This window comes from Giraffa tippelskirchi, chromosome 5 (genome assembly GCF_054371585.1).
Source record: "Giraffa tippelskirchi isolate mGirTip1 chromosome 5, T2T-mGirTip1v1.2.pri, whole genome shotgun sequence".
NCBI classification, from domain to species: domain Eukaryota; kingdom Metazoa; phylum Chordata; class Mammalia; order Artiodactyla; family Giraffidae; genus Giraffa; species Giraffa tippelskirchi.
This window is the reverse complement of record NC_137279.1, coordinates 48,251,400-48,271,657: the sequence shown is the minus strand read 5'-3', so window position 1 is coordinate 48,271,657 and position 20,258 is coordinate 48,251,400. Positions and strand designations below refer to the sequence as shown.

Genomic DNA, 20,258 nt, shown 5'->3' with positions numbered 1-20,258 from the left:
AAAAAAGTTACTATAAGAAATGTTTTATCTGTTGATTTATTTATTCATTTATTTATGTCAGTGTGCACTCAGAGTCCTGTTTTACTCAATAAGTTATCTGTTGCTTTCATAATTCATTTTGATGTGCAAACTATCCTCGTTTGGTCAGTGGGTACCCCTTCAAGCTGGATTCTGTGTCTTCCTGACATTCCTCTTCAGGCACTAGCTTACTTTCTGGCATCAAAAATGTTCCAGGTGCATCTCGTGGGCTTTCAGTCTCAGCTCAGGTGTGAGTCATTTCCCCCAAGGATCCTGATTCCTTTTGGTAAAGAATGACATTTATAAATCAAGATCTGGGGCTACATGTGCAAACTGCTACATTAATACATGTGTTCCCCCACACATATTATAGCTTCACCTATTCTGTAAAACTATAAGTTCATACTCATATGGCCAATTCCAGTTTAATACCGCAGAGTTTGAGCGACTGAACTGAACTGACTGAATGGGCAAACATAATATGTCTGTCAATTTTCCTCCACCTGTTCTCTGGATTCTCTTCCCTCTCACTATCTCAAGCATTTGTCTCTGAAAAGCCCCTTCTATTTTGCATCACTAAAGGCTCTCCATGGATCATTCCATCACATGCAAATATGCTCCACTATCTTCTGCCATAAAAACAAACCTACAAACCCCTACCTGGACCCACATCTCCCTTTGTTGTTGTTCAGTCACTCAGTTGTGTCTGACTCTTTGCGACCCCATGGACTGCAGCACGCCAAGTTTCCCTGTCCTTCATCGTCTCCCAGAGTTTACTCAAACTCATGTCCATTGAGTCCGTGATGCCATCCAACCATCCTGTCCTCTGTTGTCCCCTTCTCCTCCTCAGTTCAGTTCAGTCGCTCAGTCTTGTCTGACTCTTTGGGACCCCATGGATTGCAGCAAGCCAGGCTTCCCTCTCCATCACCAACTTCCAGAGCTTGCTCGAACTCATGTCCATCAAGTTGGTGATGCCATCCAACAACTTCATCCCCTGTCGTTCCCTTCTCCTGCATTTAATCTTTCCCAGCCTCAGGGTCTTTTCCAATGAGAAAAGACCTCTACTTATTCTAGCTCCCTCTAGCTACATATCCCTCTAACTACTACTGTATTTCAACACCCCCACAACAACCTGGGAGTCCTTGTCCGCAGGAACATTCAGGAGCTTTGACATTTCTCTTTGTTCATCTCTTCCCTTGATTCAGATGGAGGTTCTTGACAACCTTGCCTCCCCTCTCATCCCCAGACCCCAGGTCACTCCCCTCAGGGGAGGCCGTGGCACCTGCTGCCCACCTGCACCCCCAACCCCACCCAGTCAGGTGAGTGTGAGCTCCACCGAGGTCTCTGGCTATGCTGAACTCCAAAGGTGGAGCCTCTCACATCGCGTCCATGCAAACTTGTCTTACAAACCCATGAGCAGAGTGCTGTGGGTGCACCTACATATGTGCAAAATAGATCCTCCCCTTTTCCTGCACCAAAGATTTCTCTTCAGAATTTTAGCAAAATAAATGGATTTGAAAGTGACCTGTTTGTTCATTGTCTGCAAGTTACTGAACAAGTCAATAAGACTCTAATACCAAGCCTGGACACCCTATATATTCATTTATTTATTTACAGGGTTGAATTTCCCAGCCCAGGGCTGCCAGCACAGTGATGTTGAACAAGCCCCTGATCCTGGTCAAAGGTGCTTAGCACCAGCAAAGGCTGAGTCCTCAGCAAGGTGGCTGTTGGGCAGTTCTGGGGAGTCAGACCTCAGCACAGGAAATCCCTAAATAACTGAGAGTTCTTGACAGGAGGCAGTGCCAGCCAGGTTCTGGCAGGGGGGATTGGCTCACCCATCGTGTCCATGATACCCTTCTTCAAGCCACCCCAAACAGAAGTAAGGACAAGTTGCTTTTGTGCCAGCTGTGGTTTCAGGAGAAGCCCCCAGACCTCCCTTTAGCCAGCTGTATTATTCTTGTCCAAGTCTCTTCACTGGACAGTCTGGAGCTACCTTGGGTCAAGGACGCAAGACCAAGACTGAAAATCAGAGGCAGGGAACCTCCTGTCACAAGGCTGCCGAGATCATGGGTTGAGATGAGCAAGGGAGGCAGTAACCTTTCTTCCCCACTTAGTTTTCTTTCTTGTTTTTTAAAAAATTACATGTTTGTAAATTTAAAATATAAATATTTGATGAACAGTTGAATGAATGACTGAATGAAGGAACCAAAGAGCATACAAGTTTATTCATGGCTGAAAGGTATCTCAGAACCAGTGAGTGACCTCCCCTCCCTCTCCGATCTTTCCTAGGTGCTCTGAACAGTGGGGATGGGAAGGCGGACCCCAGTGTCCTGGCTGTGTTCCAGGACTACGTCAAACTGATGCCACTGGTTGCAGAAGCAAATCAAATGAGCGAAGAGCTGAAGAAGGTAAGGGCAGAAAATGGTAAAATCTGAGATCTAGAAAGGACATCAGAGGACAGATTCAATGAGCCCCTCTCTCCCACTGCCCCGAACTGGCTTCACAGTGTAGACATGCCAGACACTCAGGCCTGGAGAGGGCAGGTGCTTTGCCTGAGACCCCACAGTGAGCTAGTGACAGGGCCTCAGTCAACACCTCAGGCCTCCCCAGTCCCAGCCTCGAGTCCATTCCTTCTACCTCTGGCCCCCAGGGCTCCAGGACCACCAAGATGCCAGGCCAATGCTTGCCCACCATGGCCACCCCACCCCAGATTGTCCTCCAGAGTCCTTCTCTGGGTGCACACATCCTGATGGCTTCTCCACCCCAGAGAAGGCCTGGGTTCAGCTTCACTCCCTCGTGACACAGGATCCCAATCATCAGGAAACTTACATAAGACTCACTTTGGTGAGGCGTACACATGAAATAGTTCCAGGATGCTGTTGAGAAATTCTGGGTGCTTTGTCATTTCCCTTGATGGGAATTCCAAGGAGCAAGAGGTGGACCATCTTCTTTCAGAAAGTCCGAGTGTGGAGAGGGTGAAAAATAAATTGCAAAGATGGTATGTGCTGAGAAATGTACAATTCTTTAGTGAGAAGTGTTTTTCTTACCAGGGACTTAATATGGAGCTGAAGGTGAAGAATTTAGCTTCATCAGATTCCAGGGGCTGTGACCTACAAAAAGAGGTCACGGTGAAGGTGACCCATCAAAGGACTCATCAGGTGAGGCTGCCCCTGGGGGCTGGTGTGAAACTACATGAGAGGTTTCTGAGGAGGTTTCCTAGGAATACAGGTTAGTTTTACCTGCTACAGCCTGTGGAGCCCCAGCGAAGGGGCAAGATAAGCTCCAAGTATGAGTGGAATTCTGGGGGACCAACTCTGGGGAGAGGAGGACCCTCTAAATTTCCCCGTCTGGTTTTTCTAGCCCACACAACACCAAGACCTAGGATCTTTCCCATCCACAGGCAGTGAACACTTTCTGTTTATTTTTATCATGACTCCAAAGTTTTAGTACCCGAAGGAAGCCTGAAAATTTGTCCAACTGAAAATGGTGTTCGTGTGAGTGCCTGAGAGAGAGGGCTACCGTTCTGAGCAATGAGAAAAGGCACACTTTCGTTAAGACTCCAGAAGGTGGGCTTTCCTGGTGGTCCGGTGGTAAAGAATCTGCCTGCCGATGCAAGTGTTGTTCAGTCGCTCAGTCGTGTCCAACTCTTTGCCACCCCATGGACTGCAGCACACCAGGTTTCCTTGTCCTTCACCATCTCTTGGAGCTTGCTCAAACTCGTATCCATTGAGTCAGTGATGCCATCCAACCGTCTCGTCCTCTGTCATCCCCTTCTCCTCCTGCCTGCAGTCTTTCCCAGCATCAGGGTCTTTTCCAATGAGCCGGCTCTTCACATCAGGTGGCCAAGTATTAAAGCTTCAGCTTCAGCATCAGTCCTTCCAATGAATATTCAGGACTGATTTCCTTTAGGACTGACTGGTTTGCTCTCCTTGTAGTCCAAATGCAGGGGACATGGGTTTGATCCCTGGTCCAGGAAGATCCCAAATGCCTCAGGGCAACTAAGCCCATGTGCCACAGCTACCCACACACCCTAGAGTTTGTGCTCCTCAACAAGAGAAGTCACAGCAATGAGAAGCCTGTGCACCAAAACCAGAGAGTAGCCCCCACTCTCGGCAATGAGAGGAAAGTTTGAGCAGCAATGAAGACCCAGCACAGCCAAATAAATAAATTAAAAAAAAAAAAAAAGACTCCAGAAGAGACCGTCTTATAAATTCCACTGGCTGGTGCATTCCCATGTGTGACATTACTCACTGTCAGGAAGGCCCTTCTCAGGCACTTCAGACCCCTCTCCTCTCCCTCTGACGAACGGAAGAGTGGGCCTATAGCCAGTGTCCCTTATGTTTTCAGAGCAGCCCTCCAGCTGAATGCTCACTCCTTAGTGCATCTTCAAAGGATGTGCCCTTAATGCTCAGGTGACCATTGGGTAGGCTGCTCCCTCCCAATCCTCATGCCCCCTTAGGAGCAGTGAGTCTTGTAGAGAGACCATGCCGCTGGAGAAGGGGCTGGCTGGGGCTAGGGACTTGTCCATCATTGGATGGTCTGCTCTACTGAACAACTAACTGACTGGTGCTTCTCAGGGTTTAACTTTTCTGCTTATTGCTTTTGTTGTTGTTGCTCAGTCACTAAGACATGTCCAACTCTTTGCAACCCCATGGACTGTAGCATGCCAGGCTTCCCTGTCTTTCACCGTCTCCTGGACTTTTCTCAGATTCATACCCGTTGGGTCAGTGATGCTATCTAACCATCTCATCCTCTGTCTTTTGTAGTTCCATACAAAGTTTAGAATTGTTTGTTCTAGTTCTGAAAAATGTCATGGGAATTTTGGTAGGACTTGCATTAAATCTGTAGATTGCTTTGGGTAGGTATGGACTCTTTAACAGTATTAGTTTTTCCAATCTGTGAACACAGGATATCTTTGCATTTCTTTAAATCATCTTCAATTTCCTTCATTAATGTTATATAGTTTTTAGAGTATAGATCCTTCACCTCCTTGGTTAAATTTTTCTCAGCTATTTTATTTTCTTTTTTGAAATTATAAATGGGCTTGTTTTCTCAAGTTCTCTTTCTGATAGTTCATTATTAGTGTATGGAAAAGCAACAGATTTCTGTATATTAATCTTGTATCTTGCAAATTTACTGAATTTGTTTAGTATCTCTAATGTAGACTGTGGTTTTCTAAATATCAAACTATGTCATCTGCCAATAGTGATGATTTTACATTTTCCCTTCCAATTTGGATGCCTTTATTCCTTTTTATGGTCCGACTGCCATGGCTAAGATTTCTAATACTATGTTAATTAAAAGTGCTAACAGTGGACATGCTTGTCTTGTGCCTGATTTTAAAGGAAAGACTTTCAGCTTTTCACTATTATGTATGATGCTATTAATAGCTATGGGTTTGTCATAAATGGCATTTATTATGTTAAGACATGTTCTTTCTATACCCACTTTGATGAAAGTTTTTATCATGAATGTAAAGCCACTTTAGTGGTGCTGAACTCTTTTACCTTTTGCTTCTCTATAAAATTTTTATCTCTCCTTTAAATTGAATTATAGCCTTGCTGGGTACAATATTCTTGCTTGTATGGTTTTTTTCCTTCCATCATTTAAAATATGTCATGCCATTGCCCTTGACCAACAAAGTTTCTGCTGAAAAGTTAGCTAATAGCCTTATGGGAATTCTCTTGTACGTTATTTTTCTCTTTCTGCTCTTAAGAGTCTGTCTTTAAGTTTTGCCATTTTAACCAATGAGTCTTGGTGTAAATATCTTTAGGATCATCTTGTTTGGGACTCTCCATGCTTCCTAGACTTGAATGTCTGTTTCCTTTTCCAAGTTAGAGAAGTTTTCAGCTATTATTTATTTCTTCAAATAAGTTCTCTGCACTTTTCTCTCTCTCCTCCTTCTGGGACCCTTATTGTGCAAATATTAATATGATTAATGCTGTCCCAGAGATGTCTTAAACTGTTCTTTTTAAAAAATTATTTTTTCTTTTTATGTTCAGTTTCAATGATTTTCACTACTCTCTCTTCCAGTTTGTTGATATGTTCCTCTGTATCATCTAATCTACTATTGATTCTTTCTAGTGTATTTTTTTCATTTCAATTATTCCTCAGCTCTGATTCATTTTTATATTTTCTAAATCTTTGTTAAACATTTCACTGCATTCCTCGCTTCTTTTCCCAAGTTCTTTGAGCATCTTTATTTGCTGACAAAGGTCCATATAGTCAATGTAATGGTTTTCCCAGCAGTCATGTATGGATATGAGAGTTGGACCATAAAGAAGGCTGAGCAGCAAAGAATTGATGCTTTTGAACTGTGGTGCTGAAAAAGATCTTGAGAGTCCCTTGGACAGCAAGGAGATCAAACCAGTCAATCCTAAAGGAAATCAACCCAGAATATTCATTGGAAGGACTAATGCTGAAGCTCCAATACTTTGGCCACCTGATGCATAGAGCTGACTCATTAGAAAAGACCCTGATGCTGGGAAAGATTGAAGGCAGGAGGAGAAGGGGACAACAGAGGATGAGATGGTTGGATCACATCACTGACTCAATGGATACGAGTTTGAGCAAGCTCCAAGAGATGGTGAAGGACAGGGAAGCCTGGCATGCTGCAGTCCATGGGGTTGCAAAGAGTTGGACATGACTCTTGACTGTCCAACTGACTGACTGAGAAACTGAACAACAACATGATCATTATTTAGAATTCTTTATTGGGTAGGTTGCTTGTCTCCACTTCACTTTGTTCTTTTTTTTAATCTTATTCCCTTCATTTGGAACATGTTTCTTTATTGCCTTATCTTGACTAATTTTTTTATTTCTATGTGTCTGGTAGGTTGGTCACATCCCCCAATCTTGGAGAAGTGGCCTTTTGTAGGAGACATCCTATGTGTCCCAGAAGCTCCCTCCCCTCTGGTCTCCAGAGCTGTATGCTCTAGGAGTGCCTCCCACATGGGCTGTGTGGGCCCTTCTGTTGTAGGGGGGATGACTACTGTGGGTGATCTGGTAGGCATGGCTGCCTCCTGGTCTGGTTGGTTTCCAGGGCCTGCTTTTTGGAGGTTGCCAGCCACTTGTGGTTGGGGCTGGGTAAAGAGGTGGCTGGCTGTGGAGCCCCAGGGGTCCTGGGCTAGTCCTGGCCCAGTGATGAATGGAATGGAGCTGGGTTCTGTTTGCAAGGCCAGGGGTCTCAGTGCTACTGTTGCCTGTGGGTGGGTGAGGCCGGTTCCTGATGTGGCTGCCTGTGGGACCTGGGCTGTTCCACTGCTGTTGTCAGCCCACTGGTGAGTGGAGCTGGATCCTGAGGCAGCTCTTGAGATGCCTAAGTTTCTCAGAGCTGCCGTGGGCTTGCTGGTGGGCTGGGTTGAGGCTTGTGGGGTCCCAGGGCTAGTACTGGCCTTCTGGTGAAGCCAGGTCTTAGGTCTCTGGCTGCAGAGTCCTGCAGGTCCTGGAGTTGCTGTGGACCTACTGGTGGGTGAGGCTGTGTCCTGCAGGCTCTGGTTGCATGGTCCTGCGGGACCTAGAGCTGGTTTTGATGCACTACTAGGCAGGGCTGGGGCCTGGGCCCTCTGGTGGATGGGACTGGGTCCCCTGGCAGCTGGGGGTTCAGGGGCTTCTTAGGAAACAGCTCACTGATGGTGGAGGCTGTACCCCTGCCACTGCCTGCTTGGCCTGAGGTAAGCTAGGACTGGTGCTGACTAGCTGGTGCACGGGGCCAGATCCCAGGGCTGATAAACTAGAGGAAAGACTCAAACCAGTACTTGTCAGTACTTGTATCCTCTTGGTAGAACAACCCTCCCCGCCTTTCCCACGGCTTCCATCAGCATCTGTGTTCCCCGGGGGAGCTCCAGTTGCCTCTTATCTCTCCAGGAGGTTCTCCAAGATCAGCCAGGGGATCTGACCCAGGCATATTTCAAATTGCTATCTCTGTACTGGATTTTGGAGCATGTGAGATTTTGCATGAGCACTTTAAGAGTGAGGGGCTTCCCTGGTGGCTCAGATGGTAAAGAATCTGCCTGCAATGCAAGAGACCCAGGTTCGATCCCAGGAATGGAGAAGCGAATGGCAACCCACTCCAGTATTCTTGCCTGGAGAATTCCATGGACAGAGAAGCCTGGTGGGCTACAGTCCAAAGAGTCAGACACAACTGAGCAACTAACACTTTCACTTTAAGAGTGAAGTCTACATTTCCCACAGCCCTCTAACTCTCCTGAAAATAAGCCTGGCTTGGCCTTCAAAGGCAAACATTCTGGAGGCTGGTCTTCCCAGTGCAGAACTCCCAGGCCAGGGAGCCAGATGTGGGGCTCAGACCCCTCACTCCTTGGCAAGAAACTCCGTAATGGTAATCATCTTCCTGTTTGTGAGTTGCCCACCTAGGAGTGGGTCTTGATTATGCTGTGTCTCTGCCCCTCCTACCCATCCTCTGTGGTTCCCTCTTTATACCTTCAGTTGCCAGGGATCCTTTCTGCTTGTCTTCAGTTCTTCCTCACCAACAGCTGCTCTGTAAATAGTTCTAATTTTGGCATGCCGACAGGAGGAGGCAAGCTCAGGGCCTTCCTACTCCTCCATGGTGCCCACGCCTCCTGGTAACCACTTCTGATATGGCATTTATCATCAAGAAATTTTCTGCCTACCTGGAATTCTTCTTATTTTGGCTTATGCTTTTGTACACTCTCTCAGTGATCACTGTTGGTACAAGGCCCTGTCCCTCACCTACTGCGGGGACAGACCAGTGCCAGGCTCTTATCGTGGATTTTCTGCTCACTGGGTGTGAGCACACCAATTTATTATCTTATAGTTCAGTAGGTTAAAAGCCCAACACAGGACTTCTCTGGTGGTGCAGTGGATAAGAGTTTGCCTGCCACTGCGGAGGACAAAGTTTTGATCCCTGGACTGGGGAGATTCTATATTCTGCAGAGCAACGAAGCCCATGTGCCACAATTAGAGTCCAGGACTCACAACTGCTGAGCCTGTGTGCTGCAACTGTGTGAAGAGCCTAGAGCCTGTGCTCCTCAACAAGAAAAGTCAATGCTATGAGAAGCCCATGCATCTCAATGAAGAGTAGCCCCACTCAGCTCAATTAGAGAAAGTCCACACAAAGAAAGCCCAGCACAACCAAAAATAAATAAAATAAATAAATGAATTTGTGAAAAATGCAACTCAGATGTCACTGGGTTAAAAGCAAGGTGTCAGGAGGGATGTTTTGCTCTCTGGAGGCTTGAGGGGAGGATACATTTCGTTGCTTTTTCAAGCTTCTAGAGCCACTTACGTTCCTTGGCTCATGGCCATCTTCAAAGTTCTCCACATAGCATCCCCGACCCTGCTTCTGTTGCCATCTCTCTTTCTCTGACCCTCTCTTCTGCCTCTCTCTTCTACATTTAAGGCCCATGTGATTACACTGGGCCCATCTGAATAATGCAAGCTAAACTCCCTATTTTAAGGTTGGTTGATAAGCAAACTTAATTCCTCTTTGCCATGTAAGAGAATATATTCACAGATTCCAGAGACTGGGACATGGATATCTCTGAAGGTCTTTCTTCTGTATACCACAAGCTCAAACTTTCATTTCTCCTGGGAAAGTCTTTTCTAAGTCCATCATTTCCTCTAAGTCATTTCCTGGGATCCAGCAATGCTGAAGTAGATAGGTCAGCAATGAAAGTAGTGCTCTTGAAGGTCCTCACCAAAGCTGAGTTTGATGAAATTGTCATTGGTCTTGGGTAGCCCATCAGAGAGAGCATGCTGGGAAAAACCATAGAAATGAATTGTTAGAGCAGCAGACGGAATCAAAAATTAATGATGTACCTTTGTGTTTCCAGGTGTGGATTTGGTCAAAAGTCAAATTTATCAATAGGAAATTCCTAATGGAGGAACTTTACCAGCGTTTTCTCGATGGAGAAGACAGCCAGGTAGCCCAGGAAGATGACCCTTTCTGGGATCCTGTCGAGGTTGTTCACCTGGGCTCCGCTCACATCTGGCTCCAGTCCCTTGCCTACTGCATGAAGTTCGAGGAGCAAGTGGAATTTCTGAACTATGACGGGCTGGAAGAGGCAGTGTTGCAAATCCACATAACCCCCTGCTCCCCGACAGGACAGTGGGTATCTCTGCCACCTCCTGGTCTAGTTCTGGGTCACACAGAAAACTCACAGCAAGCCTGAGTTCTCCTGGAAGGGGAGAACTTGGTACCCTGAAGAGGTCACTCCTGAGACAAACAAATAAGCTTGTTCATTCATAATTTGGCCTCATCATATCTGATTTTGCCAAGGCAGCCAAATCAGCTGACCTGGAATATTTAAAACCCCACATCCAGCAGTCTTTGAGCAGCTCACACTGCCCTAGAGGACCAAAGGAATGAGAATACCCTGCAGAGGCAGGACTGTAGTAGAAGGGAGACATGGACATGAGACATGGACATGAGCCCAGAGATCTGGGTCGGTAGAGAAGCCAAGGGTGCCATAGAACCTTCCACCCTCCCCCACCCTTCCTGGTGCCTGTGAGGTCTGTAACCCACCACGCACATTTGTTCTTTTCAGCATTAGTCCTCAGCCCTGCTGACCAGACCTAAGAACCAGAAGCAGGAAGCTGATTTTGTAGTTCACCCTGCCTCCCTGGACAGGCTCTGTTAATTTCTTGGTTCCTTTTCTCAAGGAAGGAACTGTGGTATCTTTGTTTCCTTGTGTGGCCCCATTCTGAGCTGTTATCTGATCTTTGTGCTAACTCCACTGTATAACCTTTAGTGTCCCCTCAGGTTGTCCCTGGGGCTTCTCTGGTGGCTCAGATAGTAAAGAATTTACCTGCAATACAGGAGACATGGGTTCGATCCCTGGGTCAGGCAGATCCCCTAGAGAAGGGAATGGTAACCCACTCCAGTATTCTTGCCTAGAGAATTCCATGAACACAGGAGCCTGGTGGGCTACAGTCCATGGGGTCACATAGAGTTGGACATGACTGAGAAACTTACACACACACACACAGAGGTTGTCTCCCTGTTTCCTCTCTCTGGGCCAGAGGCAGCTGGGAGAGTTTTTACAAAAGCTAACACCTCTCAGCAACTCTAAGTGAAGAGGCCGGCAGGAGGCCTGGTCTGGGTGCCAGCATCTTCAGGGGCTAGCCGATGCAACCTTTTTGTCCTTCTGAAGAAGAAACAGCCTCAACAAGTGAGCAAGAAAACCGCCAAGTCTTGTGACTAAAAGACTAAGATGACCAGTGCCTCATTGTCTTTACTGGAACTCTAAGTAACTTTCTGGGCATGTTGCTACCCCAGGCTCCTAGGCTGCCTGATGGTTGTATTTCTCACTCTGAATTAGTAAAGTGGCATTATAGTTTACAGGTTTCAATCTCTGTGAGCTCGGTTGATGTGAGAGAGGTATCCTGTTGGAAAGCTTTCCAAACTGGTTTCTGAGCCTATGGGCCTGGAGTTGACTCTGGACTGTGAAGGGTTCACCAAGGGGAATGACACCTGGAGAGGCTGCCTGCGGCCAGCCAGCTGGCTTTCTCTAGGTGGCAGCCCCTCTGCCCCCTTGGGAACCTACCTAAATCTTCAATGGCAGTTTGGCATCCACACCTGGGTGCATTTATTGCAAGAAGCTGTTATATTCCTGTCTCCTCCTTGAGAAAGTCCATATCTTGAAGTACAAGAGCAGACTGGGCTCTTGTGATATGTCTCTTCAATGAATGAATTCTACAGCTAGTAATATTACCCATCCTGCCTTCAGAGAATTTGGCTGTCTCTTAGGGCTTCCCTGGTGGCTCAGATTGCAAAGAATCCACCTGCAATGATGCAGGAGACCCGGCTTTGATTCCTGAGTCAGGATCCCCGGAGAAGGGAATGGCTACTCACTCCAGTATTCTTGCCTGGAGAATTCCATGGACAGAGGAGCCTGCTTGGCTTCAGTCCATGGGGTTACAAAGAGTCCAGCACGACTGAGTGACTGACACACACAAGGCGTCTGTGTAATCCTCACTGACATCAGTCTAACTTGCTTGGGCCCAGGTTAACCTGTGATCAATGTTTACCTCTTCTGTTTATAGAGCACGTGGTGAGGAAGATGTGGTTACTGACCCATTGGAGCTGCTGGGCAAGAGGATGGATTTCCAGATTCACCTTGTGCAGTGCCTTGGCACCAAGTGGCTAAAGGAAGATGCAGAGAGGGGTGTTCAGATGGGGTACCAGCCTGCCCCACCGAGCTGCTGAATGTGAACCGCTTAGCCTGTGGGCCCTGGTGGGAGGGAGCCTTTCCTCAAATTTTAAGAATGGGTTGATCATGACATTCTGTCTGCTTAACAGAGGAAGAAATCTTCCTCAAGTTTTAAGAATGAGCTGATCGTGACATTTTCTTAAGTTTTTTTGCTTGTTCAACCCCCACATGACTATTTCCTCCCTCCGCTTAACAGAAGGAGAAGTCACATGTCCCTCAGGTCACTGTGTACAGGTTCTGATTCTTCTAAGTAATTGAAGCCAAGAGTCGGGAATTTTAATGATCAGAAAGAGCATCTAGTGAACGTGTGTTACCAAAGTAGGATGATTGGGTTTATTTTCTTTTTTTAGTTGGAAACAAAAAGACTGTGTGTGATATGATAGAGGCACCAGATACGCTTAAACTAATTAGGCTAAAAGGATTCTCAAAGATGAAGCAATAAAGAAGGGAGATTTTGAAGGACTAAAAACAAACCACAACCTCATGTGGAAAATTAGCAGCTTTAGATTATCTAAGTAGAAAGTATCAAAATCCTTTTCTCTTTTTATTAGACCTTTAATAAGTATTATCTATGTAATGATGATATCCATGTTGAATAGCTGAGATGTTGGAGGTGGCAATTAGGAGAATCAATTGTAGGTCATCTTTTATCAACTAAATGGCAATCCACTCCAATAGTCTTGCCTGCAAAATTCCAAGGACAGCAGAGCCTGGCAGGCTACAACCCATGGGGTCGCAGAATTGGACATGACTGAGCACACACGCCTTATCAACTAAACAGAGCAGGCTACAATTCTTTGGCTCACCTGATACTTTCCTTTAGAAACGTATCCCTTATGGTTTTGAGTTATGTTTTCTGTTCTTTTCTCAGGTACAGAATTTATGACCTTCCAAACACTTTATATACCAAGCCTGTATGGAAAATTGTGAATCCCCAAATTGATGAGACTGTCCAATTTACAACCTTAAATGCATCTCAGGAGTTTCTGAATTATTTACAGACAAACGCTCTCATTGTTGATTTATGGGGTCTTCAAGGTACCATGCTTACCTCCCCTTTTTCCTGGTGCATCCCTCAGTCAGATATCATGTTGTATATCTTAGGGCTGCAGGGGGAGGTTGTCAGGGTCTTGACAGCAGTGGCCAAGAGCTGTCTTCTCCTGAGCCTCTGGGTTTTAGTCCACAGTTGATTACATGGTTTAAACCTCCTCACACAATACTGCTAGTGGAGGATGAGACATTTCTTTCCTTGATGGTATCTCCCTCACACTACAGAAGGCTGTGCTGAACTGAGCTGCTCTCGGCTGGACCTCATGGTCACAGGTGAAGGCCACATTCTGGTGGACACGAAGAAAATTTCCGCTGTGATGGATACAGGTCAGGTGTGTTTATTTAAGTCATGTTAAAAATAGATGTCACAGATGACTAAAAAAAATCTCAGATAATAGTTGCTTGGGGATCATCAATGTTCCTTCCCATTAAAAAGCCTCTTTCTTGATTTACTCCTGTGTATCTTGAGGGTCTTAAACCCTGGTTACCACCCACCCCTCACTGCACCCCATCCAGTTTTCATAAGATAGGAACAACGGCCAGTCTCAAAGGATATGCAAATAATGCACACAAGGCTAACCCAACTTGTTTCTGTAGAGTACCTCAAACCAGATACCAGAGCTTTATCTGAAGCTGCTCAAGTTAGAACAGGAGACGGAACTGCTCAGAAACATAAACAGACTCCTCAGAGAGGAAAATGTGCTTCTTAAAGAATCTATTGAGAGAACCAGTTCTAGTCAACAAGGTGAGAGGCTGCTCAAATCTTGGTGTTTAGACTTTCTCTAGACTCCTACATTTGTGATGTGTATTTTCTTTCTAAGGAATGAGCTTTTTTTTTTTTTTTTTTTTTTTTTTTAATAAATTTATTTATTTTACTTGGGGGCTAATTAAATGAGTAAATATCTAGTTTCAGTTTTTAAAAAAAAGCAGAACATTTTTTCCTTGTAAGATTTCTATGGATAGGTCCCAATTGGTACCTGATAATTGATGATTTAGTACAATGCCACCAAGATAATTAAATATATAAATATGTAGATAAATAGTTGTTGGTCAGTCACTTAGTCGTGTCCAACTCTTTGAGACCCCATGGACTGCAGCACGCCAGTCTTCCCTGTCTTTCACAACTCCCAGTGTTTGCTCAAATTCATGAACCATCTCATCCTCTGCCACCCTCTTCTCCCCCTGCCCTCAATCTTTACCAGGATCAGGGTCTTTTCCAATGAGTCAGCTCTTCACATCAGGTAGACGAAGTATTGGGACTTCAACTTCAGCATTAGTCCTCCCAATGAATATTCAGGGTTGATTTCCTCTAGGATTGACTGGTTTGAGATGAACAAATAAACATTCTCTTATCTTCCACCTTCAGCACATCAGCCTTCCAGCACCCGAAAGATCACTGGGATGACAGCACAAGGGCCAGCAGCCAGAGAGATTAATCAAATGTGCACCACCCAGCAAGCCAGCTACGAGAGAGAATTCGCCAGAGCTCTTAAGGTGTTCTACCAAAGCATGAACGTAGCCAGAAGGCAGTTTCTCAAACTGAGACATTATAAACCTCCTGTAAGTACCCTGCATCCTGGGAGCCAATGGACTATCTTTCCATTTAATGTAGCTCTTGGATAGAACAGCATTTCCCGAGGATGGGGGTGTGTGTGTTAGGGAAGAGCAGGTCAAGGCCGGGAACACTGTGAGTCTGCTGTTTTCAGGCTTCCACCCACCTCTGCTCTCATTTTTCACTTTAGTGTACACCCGGTCAGTTCAAGGAGGCTGTGGCCCTTGCAGGACTGACATTCCTTCAGTTTATGACATATAGAATATCCTAGAAGTGCAAGTTTGCTTTATTGTTATAAAACCAAAGAAATATAATTCATCACACTAAAATATTATAGGAGAAAAATCATGGTTACTTCAATAGATACTGAAAAAAACATGTGATAAAATTCAGCATCCTCCCACGATGAAAACTTTTAGCAAACTAGGAACAAAATGGGCATTCCTTAATCTGATAAAGGCAGTGTTAAACACACAGGAAGCATAATCTTAATGGTAAATCATAGATGTCACTCATCTTCACTTTTTTCTGACATTGTATTTTAGGTTCTAGCCAGTGCAGCAAGGCCAGAAATAAAAGGTATAAAGATTGGAAAGGGGGATAAAAAGTAATAGTCATAATAGCATACATTTATATAACACTTGGGGGCTTCCCTGGTGGCACTAGTGGTAGAGAACCCGCCTACCAATGCAGGTTAGATGTAAGAGACACGGGTTCGATCCCTGGGGCAGGAAGATACCCTGGAGAAGGGAATGGCTACCCACTCCAGTATCTTGCGTGGCAAATCCCATGGACAGAGGAAACTTGTGGACTATAGTCCATGGGGTTGCAGAGTTGGACACCATTTGGCAACTAAAAAAAGCAACATATAATACTTACTAAGTGTTTTTATATTTACTGACTGAGTTCTCACAACAACCAGATTGGGTGTGTGTATGTGTCAGTCACTCAGTTACGTCCAACTCTTTCCGACCCCATGGACTGTAGCCCACCAGGCTCCTCTGTCCACGAAATTTTCCAGGCAAGAATACTGGAGTGGGTTGCCAATCCCTTCTCCAGGGGACCTTCCTGACACAGGGATTGAGCCCCGGTCTGCTGCGTTGGCAGGTGGATTCTTTAGCACTGAGCCACCAGAGAAGCCCATAAATCAGTATAAAAACTTAAAAAATTGTTGCCATTTATCTAATAAAAGTCAAAGACGCACCTCTCCGATTAGCCTGCAATTCAATTCCTCTTCTCCACAGAGTAAACTGGTTCTGTAGAGAACAGCGCCTTCATGCCCTGAGGCAGAGGTTCTCAAAGTGTGGTCCTCCCAGTCAGCAGCTGCAGCATTATCTGGAATCTTGTTAGAAATGCAAATTCCAGGGTCCCCTCCCAGACCTGCTGAGTCAGAATCTCTGGGTGTGAGGCCCAGTCAACAGTGCTTTAACAAGCCCTCTAGATGATTCTGCCTTTGACTCAAGTTTGAAAGCCACCTCTCTTGGCATGCTATATATGTAATTGTTGCAGGAAGGGGGACCCCTTCCAGAGCCCGAAACTGGGCTCTTGTCTAACAGTTGGAAATGAGTTGTTCGAGGAGACACACGTGCTGACAAAGCAAGAGATTTTATTGGGAAAGGGCACCCGGGTGGAGAGCAGTAGGCTAAGGGAACCCAGGAGAACAGCTCTGTCAGTGGCTCAGTCTCAGGTTTTATGGTGATGGGATTAGTTTCCGGGTGGTCTTTGGCCAATCATTCTAATTCAGAGTCTTTCCTGGTGGCACACGCATTGCTCAGCCAAGATGGATGCTAGCAAGAGGGATTCTGGGAAGTGGACGGACATGTGGTGTCTCCTTTCGACCTTTCCCAAACTCTTCCAGTTGGTGGTGGCTTATTAGTTCCGTATTCCTTAACAGGATCTCCTGTCATAAAACAACTCATGTGAATGGTTACTATGGTGCCTGGCCAGGGTGGGTGGTTTCAATCAGTGTGCTTCCCCCAGCATAATGAATTAATTTTTCTCCTACCTATCTGGAATGGCTCTTGTTATACACCATTCCTGAGAGAACTGGGGAGATAGTCATTCAAGTCATTTTATGTTCTGTGGTTCAGATGGTGATCCAGGTGAAAAATCCTGTAGAAACCCACGCATATATGCATAAGATGGTATTTTAACCATTTCCATTATAGCCCCCCAAATGGAAACATCCTAATGCATGTCTATAGAAGATAAGTAAATTATGGCACAAGTGGCCAGAAAACAGGCAAAATATAGGGCTGTTTAGGGCTGTTTTCTAGGTGGCAAGAAATGATGATCGATTTAGGTTAGTGGTTGCTTCTGGGGGTGGGGAAATGGGGAGACCAGGAGGAAATCAAGAGACAGAGTGTTTTCTTGAGCAGATGTGTTTAATTTGTACCTATGCATACATTTTGGGCACACTTTTGGATGTATCGGTTCAGTTCAGTTGCTCAGTCATGTCCAACTCTTTGTGACCCCATGGACTTTAGCACACCAGGCTTCCCTGTCCATCACCAACTCCTTGAGCTTGCTCAAACTCATGTCCATCGAGTCAGTGATGCCATCCAATCATCTTATCCTCTGTCATCTCCTTCCCTCCTGCCTTCAATCTTTCCTAGCATTAGGGCCTTTTCCAATGAGTCAGTTCTTCCCATCAGGTGGCCAAAGGATTGGAGCTTCAGCTTCAACATCAGTCCTTCCATTGAATAGTCAGGAATGATTTCCTTTAGGATTGACTGGTTTGATCTCCTTGAAGTCCAAGGAACTCTCAAGAGTCTTCTCCAACACCTCAGTTCAAAAGCATCAATTCTTCGGCACTCAGCTCACAAGAAAGAAAGGAAAAACTAGTGTGGTGAAAGACACTAAAAATAAAGTAAAAAATAAGACAACCTGGGAGAATCTATTTGTATTGTTATTGTTGTTGTCCAGTCACTCAGTCATGTCCAACACTTTGTGACTCCATGGACTGCAGCACACCAGGCTTCCCTGTCCTTTACCATCTCCCAGAGTTTGCTCAAACTCATGTCTGCTGAATTGGTGACATCAGTATCCTGAATAAACAAACAACTACATATTTATTTTATTAAAATAAGAAAGACAACACGTGGCAAAACACATTGGAAAAAATGGCCAAAGTATTTGGGCAGGCATTTCACTAATCATCAGGGAAACAGAAACTCAAAGGAGATGCCATGACACACTACCTGCCCCCTGCCCACTGCTCATCTCTGTGAGCACCGTCACCTCCTCTACCATTGCTCACAGGTGCCCTGGCCCACAGTGGAATCTGCAGTCCCTTCTCAGGGGGCACTTGCTCCTATGGGGCAAGGGTATATCAGCCAAGCCTATCGATGGGAGAATCCCCACCCACATGGTCCTTTGCAAACTTCAGAATGTCTACAGTATTATACCAGTCCCAAATATTTGGATTCTCTCACCAATTTTCCCTGTTGACAATAAGTAAAGGGTCATTTAGACAAGCTTCCTAAACCAGACCTGTTCCTAGGTGAGTTGTTGCCTCTGGTAGCAGCTTTCAAATGCAGCTTTACTGGGCACCCCCTCATGTACACACACCATCCTTTTATTGTATTGAAGTGAGTCTACTAAGATTGAAACGGAGCAGGACACTTCAGGCCCTCCTGAGTACAAATCCCCTCTGTGTTCCTCGTTTCTTGTTTATAGAAAAAGGCTTTCCTCTCTTAGACGTTCCCTGAGTTCCAAAGAGCAGATTCAAGCAGTTACTAACTAGGGGAGTGAGGGACCACAGACACAAAGGAAGAACAAGCCTAGCATCATCTTTTCCATGATTGTCAGCTTAAAACAATGCTTTGACTTATGACCCTGAACTGTGGAGATAATGCTCTATCAAATGGCCCCAAGTGTTAGGGGAATCACACTTACTGAAACCACTCACCCTGGCCAGGCACCATAGTCACCATTTGCATGAGTTATTTTATGACAGGAGGTCCTGGTAAGGAATATGGAACTAATAAGCCATCACCAACTGGAAGAGTTCAGGAAAGGTCAAAAGGTGACACCACATGTCCAACCACCTCCCAGAATCCTTCTCACTGCCGTCCATCTTGGCTGAGCAATGCGCGCACCAGCAGGAAAGATTCTGAATCAGAATAATTGGCCAAAGACAACTCAGAAACTAATCCCATCACCATAAAACCCACTGTGAGCCATGTGGCAGAGCAGTTCTCCTGGGTTCCCTTACCCTACTGCTCTCCGCCTGGGCATCCCTTCCCAATAAAATCTCTTGCTTTGTCAACACGTGTGTCTCCTCTGACAATTAATTTCTGAATATTAGACCAGAGTCCACTTTCTGGCCCTGAAAGGGGTTCCCCTTCCTAAAACACAAGCAGTCTTAAAATTAGTGACACTGGGTCAATTAAGAACTGAACTCCTGAGCCATCACGAGGTAAATAACCATCATTGCTTTTGCTCTCTCTCCAAAAGAAGTTAAGGGATCACGAGACCATGATATACTAGTTTGCTAGGACTCACAGGTCAATCATACTCAGTGACAGACGCAAGTTACAAGATGATGCTTGGAAGTCTGCAACTGAGGTCTTACAGGGGAGCTGAAATCACATACCACCCCCCCACCCCCTTTACTTTTGCTTTTAAAACCCTTGCGCCCTGGCCAGCCAGCAGGATGGATTTGAGATGAGTCTAGGTCTCCCATCTTCAGAGTTGGCGCCTCCTCAACTAATACAAGCTTCACTGCTCCAAACTCTATTATTTCAGTTTGTTTGGCTTCACTGTGCATTGGGCATATGAATTTGTGGTTTGACAATAATATCATTTTTTTCTTTATTTTTAGGAAGATGATCAAATGCTTCGGCCATTTGTACACCAACAGTCACAAATGTTAAAGGACTTTGGGGACCTACTTGAATCCAGCTTGTGGAAACTGAAAAATGATGTTGCTCTTATAGTGAAACAGAAGAAAGAATGTTTATTGCATACGGAATAGTGTCCAGTTCAGTTGCTCAGTCCTGTCTGACTCTGCAACCCCATGGACTGCAGCACGCCAGGCTTCCCTGTCAATCACCAACTCTTGGAGTTTGTTCAAACTCATGTCCATCGAGTCAGTCATGCCATCCAACCATCACATTCTCTGTCATCCCCTTCTTCTCATGCCTTCAATCTTTCCCAGAGGATACACCAACTGAAAACATTTGAGCTTTGAGTTGCCAAGATTAATTAACTTGGCTATCGGAGCTGAATTGTGGACTCAACCTAGTCAACTCATTTCTCACTCACTCAACCTATTCCACTACTTTCAAGCAAAATTCCTTTTTGATTTAAAATCATGTAAAAATGAATTCAGACTGAAGGTGAGGTGGAAAATATGAGCAGTGAATGGTTAGCACTCTGAGCAAGAGGATTGACTGCCTGGAGCTAAATCCATGACTAATCAGTTCTGTGGTTTGGAACAAGCG

At 45.4% G+C, this 20,258-nt stretch overlaps 1 protein-coding gene across 1 annotated transcript in view; it reads left to right on the top strand.

The window, feature by feature from the left end:
* The window catches only part of LOC145505125 (kinesin-like protein KIF28P), a 69,300-nt gene extending 49,511 nt beyond the window's left edge, over positions 1–19,789 (top strand). The window contains exons 15-23 of the mRNA XM_081486895.1: positions 2,308–2,426; positions 3,069–3,176; positions 9,831–10,105; positions 12,043–12,177; positions 13,081–13,247; positions 13,485–13,593; positions 13,859–14,020; positions 14,657–14,819; positions 19,637–19,789. Of these exons, the coding sequence (XP_081343021.1) occupies positions 2,308–2,426; positions 3,069–3,176; positions 9,831–10,105; positions 12,043–12,177; positions 13,081–13,247; positions 13,485–13,593; positions 13,859–14,020; positions 14,657–14,819; positions 19,637–19,789 (1,391 nt within the window). The remainder of the gene's footprint in view (positions 1–2,307; positions 2,427–3,068; positions 3,177–9,830; positions 10,106–12,042; positions 12,178–13,080; positions 13,248–13,484; positions 13,594–13,858; positions 14,021–14,656; positions 14,820–19,636) is intronic.
* The last annotated feature ends 469 nt before the right edge of the window (positions 19,790–20,258 follow it).